The sequence below is a fragment of the Neurospora crassa genome, linkage group IV (genome assembly GCF_000182925.2).
Source record: "Neurospora crassa OR74A linkage group IV, whole genome shotgun sequence".
NCBI classification, from domain to species: domain Eukaryota; kingdom Fungi; phylum Ascomycota; class Sordariomycetes; order Sordariales; family Sordariaceae; genus Neurospora; species Neurospora crassa.
In genome coordinates, this window is record NC_026504.1 from 575536 (window position 1) to 595260 (window position 19725).

The 19725-nt window shown below is 51.9% G+C and overlaps 6 protein-coding genes across 6 annotated transcripts; 5 read left to right on the forward strand and 1 right to left on the reverse strand.

The window, feature by feature from the left end:
• Positions 1 to 1339: 1339 nt before the first annotated feature.
• aod-3 (alternative oxidase-3) lies at positions 1340 to 4669 on the forward strand. The gene is made up of 4 exons (XM_954038.2): positions 1340 to 3243; positions 3298 to 3403; positions 3454 to 3909; positions 3961 to 4669. The coding sequence occupies exons 1-4, from the start codon at positions 2861 to 2863 to the stop codon at positions 4141 to 4143; spliced, it is 1128 nt and encodes a 375-aa protein (XP_959131.1). The 5' UTR covers positions 1340 to 2860; the 3' UTR covers positions 4144 to 4669.
• A 1412-nt stretch (positions 4670 to 6081) lies between these two features.
• On the forward strand, positions 6082 to 6730 carry NCU04875 (hypothetical protein; the record flags this gene model as incomplete). The annotated part of the gene is made up of 2 exons (XM_954039.3): positions 6082 to 6291; positions 6566 to 6730. 2 exons carry the CDS (start codon positions 6082 to 6084, stop codon positions 6728 to 6730), a joined length of 375 nt encoding a protein of 124 aa, XP_959132.3.
• Positions 6731 to 7460: 730 nt separating this feature from the next.
• On the forward strand, positions 7461 to 7838 carry NCU04876 (hypothetical protein; the record flags this gene model as incomplete). Its single annotated transcript, XM_954040.1, has 2 exons — positions 7461 to 7516; positions 7595 to 7838. 2 exons carry the CDS (start codon positions 7461 to 7463, stop codon positions 7836 to 7838), a joined length of 300 nt encoding a protein of 99 aa, XP_959133.1.
• Positions 7839 to 8916: 1078 nt separating this feature from the next.
• Positions 8917 to 10423, forward strand: NCU04877 (hypothetical protein; the record flags this gene model as incomplete). The annotated part of the gene is made up of 2 exons (XM_954041.1): positions 8917 to 9667; positions 9780 to 10423. 2 exons carry the CDS (start codon positions 8917 to 8919, stop codon positions 10421 to 10423), a joined length of 1395 nt encoding a protein of 464 aa, XP_959134.1.
• A 2880-nt stretch (positions 10424 to 13303) lies between these two features.
• On the reverse strand, positions 13304 to 14008 carry NCU10644 (hypothetical protein; the record flags this gene model as incomplete). Its single annotated transcript, XM_001728213.1, has 3 exons — positions 13304 to 13378; positions 13817 to 13916; positions 13977 to 14008. 3 exons carry the CDS (start codon positions 14006 to 14008, stop codon positions 13304 to 13306), a joined length of 207 nt encoding a protein of 68 aa, XP_001728265.1.
• A 1467-nt stretch (positions 14009 to 15475) lies between these two features.
• NCU10502 (hypothetical protein) lies at positions 15476 to 16372 on the forward strand (the record flags this gene model as incomplete). The annotated part of the gene is made up of 2 exons (XM_001728214.1): positions 15476 to 15625; positions 15995 to 16372. The coding sequence occupies 2 exons, from the start codon at positions 15476 to 15478 to the stop codon at positions 16370 to 16372; spliced, it is 528 nt and encodes a 175-aa protein (XP_001728266.1).
• Positions 16373 to 19725: the final 3353 nt, after the last annotated feature.

Genomic DNA, 19725 nt, shown 5'->3' on the forward strand with positions numbered 1-19725 from the left:
GTGTTTCTAAGCCGCAAGTACGCTAGTTGTGTTGTCTTCTTGACGTTCTGGTAGGGATGTGATGATTGATGAGGAAACGTTGTCCTTGCAGAGCCCGATGGGGGAGGTTGAGACTATCACTTGATATGCTGAGATGTTGAACACGTTCTGTGAAGGCACGGGGTGGCTGCCGTCGGCGTCCCCGAGATGGGCCCAGACGGACTGTCTAGATCGACCCGGTCAAGATCCTCAACATACGGATGGCTTCGTCTTTGACGCGGCGGGGGTCAACTCTCCAGTTGCGGATAGCGGCGATGAAAAACATCTTGGCCGAAGGCTTTTTGCATGTAGTTGATAATGTGTTTGACGTGTTGGTTAGTTGAGATCCACTGGATGCTCTGGTGATATAGTGGTTTCTGACGAGCTGACGGTGCGAATGTTGTGTCTGAGGAAGATCATGAACAGGAACAAATTCCAGGCTACCAAAACCCCAAGATGTAAGTATACTCACGGGCAGCTATCGTGAAGGATTGCGTCATCGTCTCAGACACTATCGTGAGTCAATAAGACCCCCCACCATTGCCCTACGAATTGTCGTCTTTGCTTCCTTCGGGATGAAGGTAATCCACTAAGTCAACCTATCGTGATCCATTTTAGCGTGTCAAGATGCCTCGAAAGTGCTGCCAAGAGGTCTCTTATCTGTGTTGAACACCTTGGCGGCCAGCTCTCGGTCCCGAAGGTCGATCTGGAGAAGAGACGGAAGGAAGGTGAGGGGTGGCACGTGATGCCGGTGGCTCACGGTGAGTTTCTGCCTGTCCGCTGCGGCGGTCTCCAGTCCGAACCTGCAGTGACTGAGAAGAGGGAATCCAAAGGCATCTTGATTTAGAACTCGAGGCATCCGCTCATCGTTGACAGCATTCACTCAGCGCGGATTGCTCATGTGACGATTTGCTCAGTCACCGACAACGAAAGTACGCGAAGGATCTGATCAGACCACTTTTCTCAGCCCTATGAGATCCGTAAGGATTGCTGATCGTGGTTTGGAGTCATGGAATGTTCTGTGTCAAATGATGGCGGTCAAGAGATTGTGTAGTCATCTTGGTGGACGGGATGTCGCGGGCTGTGTTGGAGTTTCCATAATGTCCGATGGAGACAATGACGGATGCTCAGCACGGACCAAGTGCTGGTGCCAGCTGCCTCAACCAATGGATAAGCGCAGAACAAATTAAAGTTATCGCCAATGCCAGGAACAGCCATCAAATAGTGGGGCTTCTCGGAGGGGTTCGGCAAGTAAGTGCGAACAACGAATGCATCCCGAACTTTCGGTTTTGGCAACAACAATTCCATGTTCGTTTGCGATGGAGAAGGAGCTGCCAAGGAACTGAATCATGACTGGACACCTGCACTCACAACATCTGGTCCTTCCAAGTTCGTTGAGTTGAGATGCCCAAGAATACTTAGGTTAGGCAGCTACCTCGATGTAGTTCGCAATTGCCATCTCAATCGCAATCAAAGTCAAATCCACCGATTTCCATCTCCTCGTCTTCTCTCGTCTCGCTCTTCATTCTATTTTCCGTCTGTTTCCATTCTTGTCGCATTTCGCATTGGCAACTTCACTGTGGCGGATGGGTCTCCAAGATTGCTGATCGGAACAAATGGGAAAACAGCGACCGCGCGGTTCTCGCTGCCATGAGAACGCGAGCTCGCTGTTGACTCAGGGGGTTTCGTTCCGTTGCTCCGAAACCTCCCGACTTTCATCTGCCAAATGTCAGGGTAGACAAACCACCACCAACTTGGCTACCCTGCAATCTTCAGAAGTCGAGACGGAAAGCCAAAGGCCTAGTACTATTCCATGATCATGTGTACCAACACCGTCAACCGTCTCTGCTTCTTTCACAAAAAATCACCCTGACGCCCAACATCACATGGCTCAGCCCTTTCGCGACGTCGAAATCATGCCAAGGTCTGAGGCTGAATACAGACCACGCCCAAATGACGATGATCGCCATGGGAGCTTGTCGTCGTCACGGCACATTCACATGGGTCATCCCTTTCCCTCCTCCACCCGTTCCACTCCTTCCATAGTACTCCCGAACATCCCGAGTTCCCACTTCAAGCCAACTGTCAAGTGTCAAACGCTGTTGTTCGCTGACGCCTTCACAAGCTTCTACCAATCGATTTTCACATGTTTCAGCGAGTCCGGACTTCTGGAAACGGCCCAGTCACCACTCCCCGAGACACACCCAGACTGTTGACGGTTGATTGTCGGAGGAGATAACCAAGTGGCGGTAGACCAAGGCAGGGAGGCCTGGATCACACTCGCTACTGTGATCCAGACCTCGACGCTGTCACGACCTTGGTTGCCTTGGCACGTATCAACACATATTCTTCGACCGCCGCCTACACCGATGACTCCTCCCAGATCTTGGAGCATGTTTCCCGGAATAAACCATCTGATAGGGCTAAAGGGATGTCACCTCAAGGCGACACCGGGCAAGGCCCTCCATTGGCGGTATCTGAGGAAATACAGCACTCTAACCGTTCATTTCGTCCTTTCGGGTTTCCACATGCGACCCAGTCTTCATGAATCATATCCCACCCCGGCCTCTTTTCGTTTCCATACACCCTCAGTCACGGCGATCCTCGGCTGTGCCCTATTTTCGTCATAGCTCCATCGCGTCGCGATTCAGATCCAGGTGAATATGAATCTTCAGGGTGTTGGAGCTGTTGTCCAGTGTTTCGGCCCATGGCTCATCTGTATAAAGCTTATTGCACATCTTCTCCCCTACCTCGTCATGTCCCTTGAGAGCTGGATAAAGTGAGACGCCATCTCAATCACAGTCATTCGTTCTTCTGTCGGAAACTCACAACATCCGTAACCATGGCTCATCGTCTTCCAGACTGCTCCAAGCTCCGGCTCTTCAACAAGGGCGTGTCTGTTGGCTCGTCCTTCTTCACTCCCGCTCCTCTTGTCGGCTACGCCGCTCTTCGCCATCCTCGCGCCATCTCGACAAGCAACACTTCCAAGAAGCCGGCCGTCGCCATTCCTACCGGCCCCGTCTCTCCTCTTGTTCCTGCAACTCATGTTGGTACTTCTTCGGCTTCAACTTCGGAGGTTAGGGATGGAAATGCTTTTGCCACTCTGCCGCTCACATGGCCCCACGACGGCTGGAAGGAGAACGTTCTCTTGAATGTGGTTCCCAGCCATCGCGAGCCTAGGACTTTCGGTGACTGGGTGGCCTGGAAGATTGTCCGCACATGCAGGTATGTAAGACGTCCAAGAGTTCTGGTCGCTCATCGCTAACCAATTCTCCCCAGATTCTGGATGGATCTCGTCACAGGCATGCGTCCTGAGCAACAGGTCGACTCCAAGAATCCCACAACTGCTTTGGCTGCCAGCAAGCCCCTGACTGAACGCCAATGGGTAGGTTCAATCCACGACTACCCGACCTCGTGCTATGCTAACGATACTAGCTCGTCCGCTTCATCTTCCTCGAGTCAATTGCTGGTGTTCCTGGCATGGTTGCCGGGGGCTTGCGCCACCTCCAGTCCATTCGCCGTTTCCAGCCCGACCAGGGCTGGATCAAGTCTCTTCTCGAAGAGTCCTACAATGAGAGAATGCACCTCCTCACCTTTCTCGAGATGTACAAGCCTGGCTGGTTCATGAGACTCGTCGTGCTCGGTGCTCAGGGTGTCTTTTACAACGCCATGTTCATCTCGTACCTCCTCTCTCCCAAGATTTGCCACCGCTTCGTCGGCTACCTCGAGGAAGAGGCCGTTCACACTTACACCCGCTGCTTGCTTGAGCTCGACCACGGCTGCCTCAAGAGGTGGTCCGACCCCAACTTCCGCATCCCTGACATTGCTGTTCGCTACTGGAACATGCCCGAGGGCCACAGGACCATGAAGGACCTCATCCTTTACGTTAGAGTAAGTTTCGTCAGCACTTCTGCAAGCTCGTCCTATGCTGACATTTAACAGGCTGACGAGGCTTCCCACCGTGGCGTCAACCACACATTTGGCAACCTCGACCAGGTCACTGACCCCAACCCCTTCATGGAGTGCCCCGGTGGTGGAGTCGTCAAGGCCTTCCCCAAACACCTCTCCGTTACAAGGCCGGCTGGTCTGGAGCGTGAGGAGGTTGTCAGCAAGGAGACCCACTAATCACCCAGCGCCACAAATGAAGATATCTTGTTGAAGCCGCAAGGCAACGCACAGCTGTCCCTTCTTCCTCGGCTTGGAGAAGATTCAGTGGACCACCAGCCCCTGTATTTCCTTGTTCCTTCTATCCGGGACCTGGTGGAGTAAGAAGATACTCTCTTAGGATTTGCCCAGGTCTTCTTACTGCTCGCCTTAGGATTACGGCCACAGACTGGCCCCATTTGTTAATGTCTTTCACTTTTCTCTTTTTTTTTCTCCTTTGGGTCTTAGATGGAGTTTGGCGACCAATCAGGCAATTACGCGAGCATTTACATTTCTTTGGTTTTCACACTTTGGTTTGGGGGAAGCTCGGATGCTTCGGATAGACGGAAATATGGACAGGGGGGGCATTTTGGATAGAGCGCCCCCTTTTTTTGGGCAGCTGTGGTTCTAGATACATATATTGGGTTAGACTCCACTGCAACTAGACTGGACATGATTCATTTCCATGTTACACGCGGACCCCCTATCTTGGTACAGCACTACCTCTACGTACCCTGCTTATCACAGTATTCGGACGTCGTCAAAACTTTGTAATTGGAGAAGAGCATGTCCACTCTGTGTATATCTGCCATTGCAACAGGATATTGAACGTTCCACCAACTGGAGAACAGTGGGGTTTGATAAGCACAAGAGGAGTGGAAAGTTGACGTCAGTGATATCATTTTCCTGGCGTTGATGTCAATGAGGCTTATTGAGTTATTACAACACGATAGTCTTCAACAAAAAGTGTCCGTTCCGCCGGTTGCTCTCTAGGATACCGAGCCACCGAGCCATCGAAGGGTCTAATATTTTCGTTAGGCCAGGCCCAGCTACGACAGACTATACCCCGACCACTGATGCAACCACTATAAGCCCAACGTTTCATCTGGCGAAGATGTGCCTTTTCCCTCTTCCCTCTGTCCTCTGTCCCCTTCCCCAATGCCTTCAAACTTTCACTCCAGCTCCCCATTTGACTCTAGTAGGCCAACCACCGTCGCCTCTAGGTATTCATTAAAGGGATCTACAACTCCCCGGCGGGGGCAGCGCATGTGTGAGTTGTCAGAAATACGTGAGGGCGGCGTTTACAGCCAGGTGACAGGTCCAAAGCCTAGAGGTACTCAAAACAGTTGGCTGTACTCTCCTTTCATTCAGGTATCAATGGCTTTATGTGGCTTCTTACTCACGAACATGGAGAGATTTCTGCGCGGAACAAGGCGAAGGCGAAGATAGGTGGATGATTGGTTGAGGAAGGATCCGCAAGCATACCTACCTACCTACCTACCTCTCGTCCCTACAGCACATAAAAACTTTGAGGCGAATCGGAAGGCGAACCAATCGTTTCCGTACCTCTACTGTCTGAGAGCAATGAGTATATTCTTCAGCCCACTCTTCTCATGCCTGAAGATGGGATATACGATGGAAGGATTGGAATGTTTGTTCGTCCTCAACGAACGGGAAACCCAGCCCCTGTCCACGGCCTTCATGATGTTGTATCTTACCTTAGTTGGCTTTAATGTTTGACCCAGGGCAAGCTGCATGCCGGTCGAAGCGCGATAGACGCGATGAAGCGAAGCAAATAGATTCCAAGAAGAATTCCAAAAAAATGGTATGGTATGAGATAATGACAGTTCAAATCAACTGTTGATTGGGCACCATTGTGAGATTAACCGAGTCATGGACATGTGGATGATTTTGATGTATTGTCTTCTATGATTTTAACTACGTTGAGGTTGACCGCGGGTCGGGCATTTTATACCCTGTTGGTTGGCATGTCGAGGGCGGTGTTGGTGACGGGCTGGCATCAATGGCTGTGGGAGATCGACATGTTCAGACGCCGCTGCCCCGAGCCTTTGGCCATGAGCAGCAACCGCTGCCTGGAACACCTGGCACATAGGTATCCGTGTCCTGGAATTTCCGGTTATGATGTCCAACTTCCCACCTCGAGACGGCCCTCACAAGGCCGCCTTGTGCTTGCAATGTTACGTCACGGTCGATCCGTCTGATTACGAGATTGACGAGTTAGCTATGCCGAAGGTCTCGGAGGACGACAAGACCTTAGCACTCAATATGACGCTGGTTCGACTAATGCAATTCTTGGCCCAGGACATTCACGGCCATGCGATGCTTATGGTAGACACTGCCATTTGCGAGCAAGGACCTACCACCAACCAGGATGCCCGTTCTACGAGACGTTGCGAACCTGGCCGCCAACCGGACGCGGAAAGACGTTTTTCAATCATCCAGGCGCGCCGACAACTCCGCTCCACGTTTGGGCGTGCAGGTTGTCAGGGATCTATGTTGTGCGCGCCGATTACGACGGCGGATTGTCATACATGTTTCTCAATTCTGCACGGAAAGTTGTATCGTCGCAGGTACATGCTGGAGGCCCCCCGATGCCCTGTAGGCCATGGCTGCCGAAGTTGTATCCCTTGTCCCCGTCGGCACCCCCTTGTCTGCTGCCACCCTGCAAGGCCTGCGCCAGTATACGTCGACCTTCTTGACCGCGATGCAAGCGCGGCTGGTTGCTGATGACCTCCCTACGACCCTGCCCGGCATGCTTCGTACCTAGAGGTACGAATAGTCTCACTGCCGATTAGTAGGTAGGTACCAACGTCTCGGCTATCGTACTATCGCTGACACTGACGATGATGGCGGCCCGGTTGCTGGTGGTGGCAGCCCTGCTAGCAGCAACTCGAGAATGGAGGTTCACCGGGTACACTTGCAGCATGGCAAGCGGCTCGCCGGCAGAGTAGAGGCATTAACCAACAAATGTCTCGTATTGGTCACGGAGCAGCCAGAGGACGCGGCTAGTACATTTGGCGCAGACGATCGCCTCAAAGGCCTTGGCCCAGTCCTCGTGCGAGGACTTCAATATCTTGCGCAGGACGTTCATGCCTGGGACCTACTCCAGATCGACAATATAATCGGTCGTGAAGAGGTACATGTGGCGTCTGACCGCGAATCAGCGCTCTCACAAAACCACAGCGCCGCGTTCCGGGGCAAAAAGCGGGCTAAGACCGCAGGACCTGTCTGCTTGAAGATATTCCATTAGCATGGTCTGATCTTTGCCGGATAAAACACTCGTCGTCCTAATCATATCAAGTCGACAACGGATTATCTCGAGAGATCAACGGCGAAGTGTTTCGTCCGAAGTAGGTACGAAATGCGAAAAGCCTGAATAAAGAGTCTCAGGATCCCCCCTTCTTGGTACGCCCTTAGATAAATAGGTAGGCAGGGAGAACCATGTGATGGTGGTCAATAGAGGGTTGAACACTCCGCGGCGCCTGCCGAATGGCACGATGACTTACCCAGGCATCGTCCAAAATACCGTCTCAGTCGTCACTGCACTTCCCAGGTACCTCTAGAGGTATGTTCTGTCCCAGTCTCTTTCTTCCTTCAAGTTGCCCTGGCAATAATGTCTATAGCTCTGCAGGAAAGAGGGCAAGCTTTATTTTGGGCCTGACCCTGCGTTTCGCCTGGACAAGTACTGTCTAGACACCTGCATCAAGAGGCTCTCCGCCCAATGGGAGACCCCACGGCTCGTTACCACACAGGTGAACAACGAGGATTTTCCCCTGTTCTATCCGAAAAATGACGCGACAAGCCAATATATCGCAGAAGCCTCTAGTATGGTCGATCGTGTCACACAGCTCACCCAGGACCCCAAGGCCTCTTAGGAGGAGACCCGGAACCTGGTGCAGTCCGAGATTCAAAGAAACGCCCAGATCAAAAACCTAATCCACCGCAGTCACCCCCTGAGTCGCGTTTATACAGACAGCGACTTAATTGTTCGTGGCACCCAGGCGCTGGCGAGGCCAGTCGACGTCTCGAGAGTTATGAAGTTCTTCAGCTCTCTTGGCGCCCACAAGGATGCGTCGCTTTCCCCAGTGCTCGGCCTCAGATGCAGTTGTTGTGGGGACCGCCGCGGTAATTTGTAGTATAAGAACCACATTGAGCTGACTGCTTCAGGCTTACATCATAACTTTCAGCCGTGCTAGACTTGTGCCTGCCTCTACTGCGAGGGGAGTCATAAGGAATGACTGACACAGAAGGAGTCAGGGAAGGAGTCACTCTGAAGGATAAGAGTTGGCTGTTTGGGAGTCCGGTTGGGCACGAGAGGTTGTGTATATAAACCCAGCACCCCCAGCATTCGAACCAAAAAATGAAACTCAAATATCTCTTGCCGCTCATCGGGCCCTACCGACCTAACTAGTACCTACTAGGTCCCTACTGTTGCGAGACGTGTGAGATTTCGTTTAACTTCGCCGGAAATTTGGGAAAGCACCGAGAGACTGCCGACCACATAGAGGTAGGTACCTCTAGCCATAGAAAATGGGAAATATGTCCCGCCCAAGACACAAAATGGCGACTTAACGTGGTGGTGCGACCTCTGCGACATTGGGTGGGTGGAGGAATACGGTGTCATCCGGAGAAGCAAAGGTTCGTCCAGAGGAACGATTGTTCCCTTCACTCAACGTTACCGGCCCGCCAATATCCACTCCCAGTTTTCGTTACAGCACAATACCCTTCACCTCAACAAGTGCGCTCCGTTATATAGAACGAGTTTCTCCGTTTGTTTACACTTGCTTTTTTTTCCATCACCCAACACGAGGAGACGCGGATAGATCTACCACTACCTACTCCTCACTCTTCGCTACCGCCAACTTCCTCAATACTGCTCCGGACACATCTCCAGGAGTTCTCTACAAACAGTATCTGATCATCCAGGGCGGCCATCGTCAACAACCTAGCAAGATGAACCCAAAAAACCCTCCTCAGAGCACCTCGCCTGCCGCTCGCTCCTCTCCGGCAATGACATCGGTGTCGCCTGACCTGCTGCTTTGCCAGACGTTCTACGGAACCAAAGATCCCGTCGTCTTTGACCGCGACGCCGACACAGTTATTCTGGTCGGAGACACCTCGCCTGGCGTCGTTGAACCTCCTCAACGCCTCTTACAGATCCGCTCTTGCCATTTGTTCCTCAACTCCTCATTGTACAAGCGCCTCTTCAGCGGGAGGTGCATCAACAACATCCCTCGCACCGACGATGACTTGAGGCACTTCAAGATCACCCTTTCCGACGTCGACCCCGAGGCTCTCTTCTTGATACTCCGCGCCTGCCACACCGGCAAAGCGTCCATCCGCCCGTCGACGCCGGACATCCTCGACCTCGTGTTCCGAATTGCAAAGACGGCACACGATTTGGAGTTCGACATCGGCATTGCGGATCCATCTTCCGACACAGCCACGCTGTCACAGGCGGCGCAAGGATGGCTTTCGGAACAAAGGGACGATCTTGATGTCGACGAAGACAATCTGGTAGTCCGATGGAAGTTGACCAAGGCTGCTTTCTACTTCAGCCAACTGGATATCTTCATGCAGCTGAGCGTTGACTTGGTCAGGCGGCTGCCGGAGCACTTCTGGGTGCGCCTCGCAGGTGACACCCACCCCAGCGTCAATATGCACCAACAACACCAGTTATCAAGGGAGGAGATGGCCATCGTTGGTAAGTCCAACCCTCTTATCCACTCTTCTCTTCCTTCGTTTCCCTTCCACGAGCGCCAACAACAACTAACACTAGAGGTAAACAGATGACCTAAACAACTTTCCCTCCCCAGCCGTCCGACTTCTCTTCCTCTTCTACCACATCCTCTACAGCAACGCACCCTTCCCACCCTTCCGTGCTCCACTCCCTACCGTCTCCCAGCTTCCAGCCAGGGACGCCCAAGCACAAGAGTCCTCGGTCTGCACTTGCCCCTGGCTTCCGCAGTACTACGAGTCTTGGACGAGAGGTCTGGAACTCCACTGTCTAGACCTATTCACGGCAGTATTCGGGGGAGACGAGACCCGTTGCATAACTCTCCTCTTCAAGACCATAGCGTGGGCACTTCGTCGTGGCGTGATAGCTAAGCCGTGGGATAGTTGCGAGGCGGGGGAGGAGCCTGAGTGTGGCTTGGCTGGCGGCCGACAGGGACATGAGGAGAAGGCGAGGGAGTTGGTGAAAGAGCTGAGGAGTTGTTTGGATGCCTGGAAGTTGGATATTGAGAGGGATCCAGTTGGGGATTCTGATGTGGAAGACTTCGACGATGAAGGGCCCGACAGGCACCCTGGCGCTGAGAGGTACTCTGGGGTCAGGTACAACGAGTTGGAGGGCCGTAGGGCCGAGTACCCCCGGCCCGTGTACTCGCTCCCACTTGGAAACTTCAACTTTGAGCCCCCCGACTTTCAGGACCGCGACATTGAGGACTTCCAGCTACCATGAGGATTCCGACCAAGGTGTAGGAGAGGCGTCGGACAGTCGACAGATTGAAGCTGAAAAGTGACGAGGTGAATTTGGCCAACGACCTTGGTGATACGATGCCAGACAAAAGCCTTATTCAACGATAAACAAAGACCATCTTCACACCTTGGCACCGTCTAGGAGAGGCGTCAGTTCCACTGCTGTGGCAAACTTGGCTCAAGATTAGGTAAGAAGCACGATGTACAAGATACAGCGCAGCTGGCGGACACCGCGGCAGACTCGGCAGCCACCACACCAAGTCCAGCAAGGACCCCGCTTCTTCTTCAGCTCTCGAGCCTTTGAAACCAGTTTGAATTGAAGATGGACAATACCGACTTGTCAAGGACCGTTGGACCAGAGTCTTCGAAGTCATCACTCCCTCAGGGCACACATTGCGGCCTTGATAACCTCAGCGGTGGCGGTGGTGGCTTCTCCCGCAGCAGCGGTGGTGGTTTCAGCAGAAATTGGAACAAAAGACGGAAGCTGGCAACATCATGAAAGTCGACAAGATCCAATTGGGTGTCCATCCCTTTGATTCCGCCATGCAGTACACCATCAGACCAACACTTCTCGACTCAGCTGAGCACTCTTCACCCGCGTGGAACCTTTCAACGCCACTTCTCTTTCTTTTGAACAACCGGCAACACCAACGCGTGAATACAGGTGTACTCCTTGTTCAACTCCAAATTTTATACTGGGGACAGGTGGGGGGATGCAGGAGTAAATAAGACAGCTTGGGCCGGACAACACGGTCCCAACGTTCGGGCGAAACCACCACAGATGGGCAGCGCAACTTTTCAGCAGGGGCAGGGATCATAATATGTTCCATGGAAACAAGAACACTCACACAAAAGGAGAGAATCTTTTGCTCGAGGCGTACACTGCTTGTGTAGGTCTTTGACCGTGAGACTGTTGCAGGAGAGGTACCTAGTGCTTGATATAGGGATGCCAAAAGCAAAGAAATAATAACGATTCCCTCAGACCAATAGAAGTGCTTTCAACTGCGCTTGCTACGACCCATGGTACCCGTCATTGCCGTTCACTTCCTTCTTAAGCCTCTCCTCCTTTCAATCAGCGTGTGTGACCTTTCTCTATACCCTGTCTTGACAATCCTGGCAGTAGTCGCGGCCTTGTCACATTGATGTCGTCAAGGCAAGGCACAATTGCGCCAAACTCAACTCAATTCGATGGGTTTCTGGATGTTCCCGGCCGGCTAGAGAGAAGTTGTGAAGCTCGTGATTGCTTGAGCGAGGTTCTGGGCTCGGAGACTGCAGAGTCAAAGGTCTCATGGAGGCGATCATGCGTGGAATTGTTCAGTGCATGAAGTCGATGATTGGATCGCCAAAGTTACCTATCTCCGTGGACGGCGTGAATGAAGACCAGGAAATGAAATTCCACGTCTCGTGAACGACTTTGGAGAAAAGGGGAAAAGAAGCTCAGTGGTAGAGACGGCCGTAGAAGGGAAACAAAGACCAGGATTAAGAAGTGGTGAAGGTCGAAGTGGAGAGATTCCGCGTGTCAGAGGTGTTTACTTCGTGTTGCATAAAAACTAGGTACCTAGATACCTAAAAGTAGAGGTGGAAGAGCACTCTAGAGCCAGCTATTAGATAGAGTGATATAGCAAATAGAAAAAAGACGATGAAGTACTTGAGTGTAGTGGTATAACTTTTGTTGAAAAGTGAAGATTGCTCGATTCTGGTTTTGGACCACAGGCAGATTCTGCAGCATTTGACTCGTCCGCAGATTTCCGGCGCTGCAGGTCCAGCCGGCTTTGCATGAAAGTGTATGGGCGCCAGCACAAGCTGACTTATACAGCAGAAGGACGGCGGATTTACTGCAACTCACGATGTATTTGGATCAAGTAGTTGATGCGGCTGTTCATATGAATGTGAGGTTATACTTCCCATCGCCGACACGCGCCGCTGATACTATGCACTTTGAAAGCGTTGTAACGCCCACCACAGAACTCCTTCAGGCTAATAAAGACAGTTAAATTTTCGCACAGGGACAGGCTGGGTTCACTTGTTTAAAGAAACTTCACGGCGTTTAGAGAACAGGTTATACGGTTTAAAAAAAAAAAAAAAATCTCTTGTGAAAATGGTCGATGTTGTTTGGAGGTTTGAGGCTCCGTTATGAGTGTGAGCGGGAAAAAGAGAGAGGGTGGGGTTTCACCCATGGCACTTAGATGGATCATTATCTGCGCCTGCACGAAACTGGGGCGAATTGCGATAGTCAGGTAACAGCGCTGCATCCTGTATGGTAGGTAGGTACTTGCCTGTTTTGCCGGTTCCACCAGCTTACGACGTCGGGCGCCACTTTTGACTTCATGGGACTGACGGTCCTCTTCCTTCCAAATCATGTTGATGGTGACGGCGACAGCGACAACGACAATCAATGGACGAAATCATCATGCTCAGCTGAACAAAATAATTCCATGTCTGAAGATCAGCACTGAGCAATTTTTGGCAACACCCCAGCGTCATGTCTGACTGCAGATGTATCGCGCATTCCATGACACACCCTATCACACCAACAATCACGCATTCAGAACACTTGGAGTTGTTGTTTTATCTTTTTTTTTGTTCTTTTCTATCGTTATTTACAAGCCACCACCACCACCCATCCAGTCCCGCCGAAGGACTCCCCAGCTCCATCCCCGGATGCCCAGGACGTACCCGGACAGTCCAGCGACGGAGATTGTGTTCCTCGAGAGGCCTCCGACGGAACTGGATTATTGACAAATCTTCCTGCTCCTTGTCATTCAAGAGCAAACGCTGCTGGAACCGTTAAGTTCGCGCTCTCTCAGCAGAGCCTCCGGCTCCCCTCTTACAGGTGTGAACAAGGACGTGCACATTGGTGTGCTCAGGGCTGCGCCTTTCTCCCCCCTAGTTCGGCGCGGGGGGCACCGCCGACAATGTCGGGAATGATTTTGACGTTCTAGACATGGCCAGTAGTCTCGAAAATCTTGTCTCAAGACGTCCTCGGTGACCCTAGGGTGACCCTAGGGTCAAGGCCGCCAACGTAGAGAGCGCGCTTGTTCGGCCGGGGCGCCGCGCGCTTGTTCGGCTCGGGGGCGGCGCCCCGGCCAAAGGCATCACAGAGGGACCATGAGAACCCATGCTCGAGTTGCCGATGAACCCGTGTCGGCTCAGGTTGCTGATGACAAGGCGACCGATGACGTCCCGCGGATGAAGGTAGCCCCTGCTGCGACGGTCGAGGTGTACTACGCAAGTAGGGCGAAGACTGGTCCCACCGAGGGTGAGGCAAGGAGAGTCGCCGCAGTTGTAGCACTTGGAGCCGTTGACACAGTCACCTATGGAACTGTGGTCAGCTTCCGTTGGTTGGGGAGAAATGGAAGACATCAAGTGAACTCACGAGATTGGACTCGTTGCGAGGGAGTCGGCGGCCGATGACAAGACCGCTGACGAAACTCCAGCGAGCGCTTTCCTCTGTTGCTACACCTCCAGGATCCCAACTGGAACATGTGAGCTGACGATCAAAGAGTGAGGTGAGATGAGATATGAAATGAACGTACGGGTATGCTTTTCTGGCTACAGGAGGGACCATTGTAGCGTCCCCGTCGGTGGTCCCAGTCACGGGCCTGGTGGGTACTGGGCCACTGTTTATGGTGGTCAGTACATGAGTTGAAGGCGATGTGAAGACGACCAAACATGAAATATCACTTGCCCGACGGGACGCCGAGGGCGTTGGGGTTCAGTGGGGGGAAGATTCTTGTCAAGCCATGGCACCGATGACCCTAGGCACGAGACGTTAGCCTGCAAGAAATGATGTCGAAGTGAGAGACGATACATGTAGAAAATGGATGAACGAGAAACAAAATGACGGCGAGCAAGGCCTCGATCGGCCTGGTTCAAGAACTAAAAGAAAGGAAGAGAAGACGAAGAGCAGGATACGTACATCTTGAGGTTGAGGCCTTCTCCCTCGTGGGTCAAGCTTTGGCTTTAGCCATGGGCGGCTGCCCCCCTCGGGCAGGTCGGGGGAAGTTTGTGTTGGTGAGATATGAAGCAAGAGAAAAAGAGAAGAAGAGGAAGAAAGGAAGAAGGGAAGGTTTAAAAGGCTGTGTGGGAGAAAAGAAAAGAAGAGTGTGTGGGGTTGTTGGGAGGGCAAGTCAGGGTGGAGCCCTGCCTGCAGGACTGCATGAAGGGAGAAGTGACTTTGGTACTTCTGGTGTCACCTGGCTGTGCGAGATGGCCGGAGCAAACCAGATGACGCCAGCCCTGGTTTTGATCAGACGATTCGACGACTTCTGTCTTGATCCATTGCACAGCATACCTTCACGGTGGTACGAGAACTGGCTTTGGATGATCAAGGCGAGCAAGTTGTTGAAAAGTTGTTTGCTTTCGAGATAGGATGACAAGAAAGAGGCAGGTCAGACCAATTCCTTGAGACATACCGAGGTGAGAATCGACTTTGGAGGAATCCAAAAGCCTTGTCGTTCAGACGTGTCGACCCTCCCAGCCTCAAGGACCCCTTTGTGGGTCTGTGGCACGCCCCAATACCGGGAGTAGCTGGAGGATTGTCCCAGTTGAGGCTGAGCTTATTGTCATTTGAAGGAAGACAGATGTGGGAGGGACATTACGGTTGATTCTGAAGCTACACTGACTACAGCCTCTCAATCCAGCTGTTGGCCGTGGCTATTCTACTCGTAGAGGCAGCGCCTGACAATGTGACTTCTAGTTGTAGCGAGAATCTCGATCCGGTACCTAGTAGAGGTACCTCTAGTACCGGGTAACTGCGTGAGGGTGAGAGAGCATTGATGGGGTCAGATGCTAAAACGGTCGCCAGCGAGTTTTCTGAGCACTCGTGATCGGTGGCAGCAACCTTCCTGTTCCTGAACAGTGACCCTCCAGGTTGTCTTGTCTACCTGATTCCTGTCATCAACCTTTGACCTTGTTCCAAGCGCGAAGTGATACCTCTACAACTTACTTGCGGCAAGGCAATTTCATCAATCCAAGAAGACTTCTCCAAGACAACAACACCCAAAACTCCACTTCGCATACCAGACTCGCCATCATGAAGTTCTTGACCTTTCTTTTCTTTGCGGACGTTGTCCAAATCTCCACTTGGGACAAAGCCTTGCAAGCGGTTCTGAGACTCGATACTCCCCAAACCTTGCGCATCCGCCGCGACCGCTTCTCAGCAAGCAGAAGACATCGCAACCTTGTAACCACGCGCGACCTTCGCGAAGCTCTTTCTGAATTTTCCAAGGAGTCTTCCCTTCTCAGAGCAATCCAGATGGCGAGGGATGCCCAAAAGAGCAGTGCTTCCATGTCCGACGAACTCCACGACCGAGAGACTCGCTGATTACCTCGCGCGCTGGGCAACTTCCTCTTCAACCCCACTTCAAGGTACGTCAGAAACCTCCATAAAATCACTTCGTTGTCTGTTGCGCATATTGTGCCGTTTTGTCTAGTTCTGGAAGCAATACTTCAGCGACTAGACAACGACAAGCACAAAGGCGATCCAATAATGTGGCATAACGGTATTACAACTACAGGAACGAACTCCATGACTAACCCCCTTGTGTTACAGTGTTTCCGTGGATTCCTCGCCAGATACTGGGCGCACTACGTCGTTGACTATGGAAGAGACGTGCAAGACGAAGGCAGGCTGGCTGAAGCACGAAGCCTTCGTGATGACAGCAGCAACAAGGGCTTAAGGGAAGAAGAAGCGCTCGACTGTTTGGCAAGACTCAAGGACATTACACATGGGATTATGGACATAAGGTCAATTAGTGGTACATTGAGGTTTTGTCAAAAGGAACATCTCGGCACGGTTGACTGGAAGAATGGCTCTGTTCGAGTCGGTCGGCAAAGGGAGCCCGGTCAAAGGAGATTTCGGAAAGGGGGCCAACAAAGAAAAGACACATTTGTAGAAAACGTGAAACTGAGGGAGTTCTTTGCATCTTGACGAGTTAACAACGCGGAAGAGTTCATAGAATATACTCGTGTGTTGATTGCAAAATCCCTGGTATTGTAGTGACCGAGTGTCCTGGGTGACTTGGGCCTGCCCCGCACCGTCGCCGGCTATGGATTGACATCGCACACACATTTCCTCGAGATTTCTCGCTGCACACAGTTGGAACATGCATTTACAGAAGCAAATAGTTCATGTTAGTTAGATCATTGCTTTGCTTTATGGATGGAGGTAGTGACTGAGTGTCCCAGGCGAGACCTGTGCTTCGCCAGATTCGCCATCTGTGGACTGGGAGGACCACTCCCACTTCATGGGCTCTGACTTCAAAAGCAGTTATCGCATCAATCACATTTGAAGCTCGATCGCTCGTCTAAGGTATATAGGTTATAGCAGAATGTAAGAGTGATACATACGCGGGAGTTCATCGTTTTGGGCCGAGTTTACAGGGCAAGTTTCTATCAAGATGAGGCAATCAGAAGAAGAACTTCGGATTTTGAGAATTTTATCGAGACAAACACGATAGAAACGTTCGACCTATGCTGTCTCGATGTTCTGGTGTATCAAGAGCGACAACATAATGCTGCTTGTGGTGGTGATGATCGAGTGTCTGCGGGGGGGACCAGCGCCACACTCGGCGATTTGGGTGCTGCAATATTTCGCATTCTGAACACACAGCTTGAAACCAAATGTGAAAAGGCTTCAAAAATACCCGAAGTCTCCTATGGGAAGCCCTGCAGAGATGTTGATTTCGTTTTCCTGGTGTTGTGCACACTTTCTGACGAGGCGGAAGCCCGGCGTCGCGGTCGCAGTTGGCCATGAAGGACTACCGCTTTCTCGCATTTTCGCACGAAGAATTAGCAGTTACAATAAGGAAGATTGGAAGACAATGGTCTTGGCCACAGTTGCAAAGAGCGCGCTGTCTTTATCGTCTAGCGCTCCGGGGAGATTTTCTGTTCCGCCATGAAGTCCAAACGATCAATCACGATGCCGTTCGCGATCGCTTCTTGACTGTCGAGTGAGCCCCGTGGAAACGAACAAGAGAGAGAGTCATGGCAGCGTAGATGGCCGAACAGTTAGCGGCTGGCTGGCAATCTTGATATCATCCGTCTACTTCCACTTCTCATTCCATTCCTTGTGCTCTCTTTGGCAATCCCGTAAACCCAACCAAGGGCCCGGCCAGTCTGGTGATCTTCCACTGCTCCTTCCCGATACCACATCTCTACAAACATCAAATTGCTCTCAGATATCTCCCATAACTGCACCGCCTATCTCAATAACTCGTCACCCCATGCTCTTATCCAGGGCAGGTACTCCCCTCGGTGATCTTCTTTTCATTTCCTTCCCCCTCACTTCTAGGCTCCCCTCCCCACCTCAGGTACATTGGTACTTCGTCTCGATCAACTCCATCGCCCTCCTGCCCCCCATCGGTCCCGAGCGGACACAAGGATCCACTCTGGCTAGCGCTGTTATCATTGTGAGGTGTGGCATCGTCCTGTTTGTAGCCTGATCTTGGCGGAGTACAACCTCCGCGAAAGTGAGCAAGTTTGAAATGAAGACGACTGTGATTCCCGAGGATAACCGCGTCGAAGTTTCAAACGCAAAGGGGTTCAAGTGGTGCGGAGCTGGTTAGTTCCTTCCGTCTTCCTGCCGTCGAAGAAATCAAAACCGTCGTGCTCTACGGGATGGGGTCTGATCTCCCTGTAGGACCATTTGTCATCCTGGATACAATCTGGACGAGAGAAGGAAGGGACGAATGAGCAATACGCAAACTTCAGTTCATAGCACGCAAACTTCTCTCCAGAGTCTACCTCTAATGATCTGATATTACAACTGGCCAACAAACACAAGCTTCTCGATGAGAACGCATCTTAGGGCGAAATACTGTTCCCGGTGTCATCCAGGCTGTGAGCGCCTCAGTACCTCTACAGTAGAAAATGCAAACCCATTCCATGATTTCCATCCCAGAACTCAAGAACACCTTGCCAGCCTCGCAGACTCGAAGCGGCCTGGAATATGCGCCTTCCCAACCCATACCGGTGGGGTACTCAGCAGAAGTCACCCGTTTGGTCATGAGGAGGGGTGGGGAAGAAAATAACGGGATGAACTGTTCTTCTTCTATTGTCGAGCTCCTTCCATCGACTCACTCATCTCTTCCTGAGCTCTGATTCGACGAATGGGATGGCATTATCTGCATGGTCTCCATCTCGATGCTATTGAGAGGCTCGTGTGACGTATTCTATGCCGTCTGGAAGTCAAAAAGATCGAACGATGGGAGTCTGGACTGCAGTACGTGACCAAAGTACCAGTGCCCAGCCTGCTTCCTCCACCGTGATTGCCTGATAACGCCTCAGGGCTATTGACTCATCGACAGTTGATTGGTCTTGATAGGTCAAGAACCTCGATAGCCTCTTGCCTCGTCTTGTCCGAGTGACGTAGCTCGTCTGCTTCGCAATCTTAAATCTCGGCTCAACAGAGCTCCTCTGCCGGTCCTGCCTGTGGGTCGGAGAGTTTTGTGCGTGTCCCAGTCGGCTATAATGCTGTGCCTTCCACCAAATCTCCCCGCCCCAAGAACCCCTCAACTCTCGGGACGATTCTTCTTCTCGCAGTTCACATTTACAACGCAGAGTTGAGAACATTTGTGGCTTGCTTTCTCGTCCCATCTTCGTCGTTTCGCCTTCTTTCCCCTGACGCACAACGATGTGGCTCAACAGACGGTTTCTCTTTCGCGTTGTGGGGCAAGTGGTCCTCTCAGAGGGCTATAAGAACCCCCCTCCCCTCCTCTCTTTTCCTCCTTCAACTTCTTCCTCCATTCAACTTTCTTCCCACGACAAGTTTCTTCTTACTCAAGCTTCTCGGCTCCGTCTTCACTGGCTCTCAAGTCACAGCAAGGCCACCCACAAATCATCGGCTTCACTGTCATCAATAGTAAGTTGACCATCTCTTCTTTCACCGACGCACATCTATTTCCGCTATGATGATGGCACTCAACCGTTACCGAGTACAAATCTCGGCGGTTCTCATGGCCTCAAACCTACCTAGCTCGTGAAGCTAGCGTTTGGAAGGCATGAAGATACACCTTGCCATCGCGGGGCTTCGGCCTTCCCACAGTGCCTTTCCCTTATCCTGACTTCACCATGCCGTCACTACACTCGACATCTCTCCAAACTGTCACTCCAAGTTTTCTTTTTTGCGCAAATAACGCGCTATGTCTTGCTTTTTACCCCCTCCCTTGTCACTTCACTGGGACCGCATGGCATTCTGAGCGGAACACACTTACATTTTTTTTCCCTTGCGCTCTACATGACTTCAGTCTGCTAACAGCTCGAGATGTACAGCTACCGGTCAAC

Coding starts and splice junctions, on each gene's coding strand:
- aod-3 (XM_954038.2), top strand. CDS start 2,861: ATGGCTCATCGTCTTCCAGACTGCTCCAAGCTCCGGCTCTTCAACAAG. Junction 3,404..3,453: donor CCCTGACTGAACGCCAATGG/GTAGGTTCAATC, acceptor TAACGATACTAG/CTCGTCCGCTTCATCTTCCT. Junction 3,910..3,960: donor ACCTCATCCTTTACGTTAGA/GTAAGTTTCGTC, acceptor GACATTTAACAG/GCTGACGAGGCTTCCCACCG.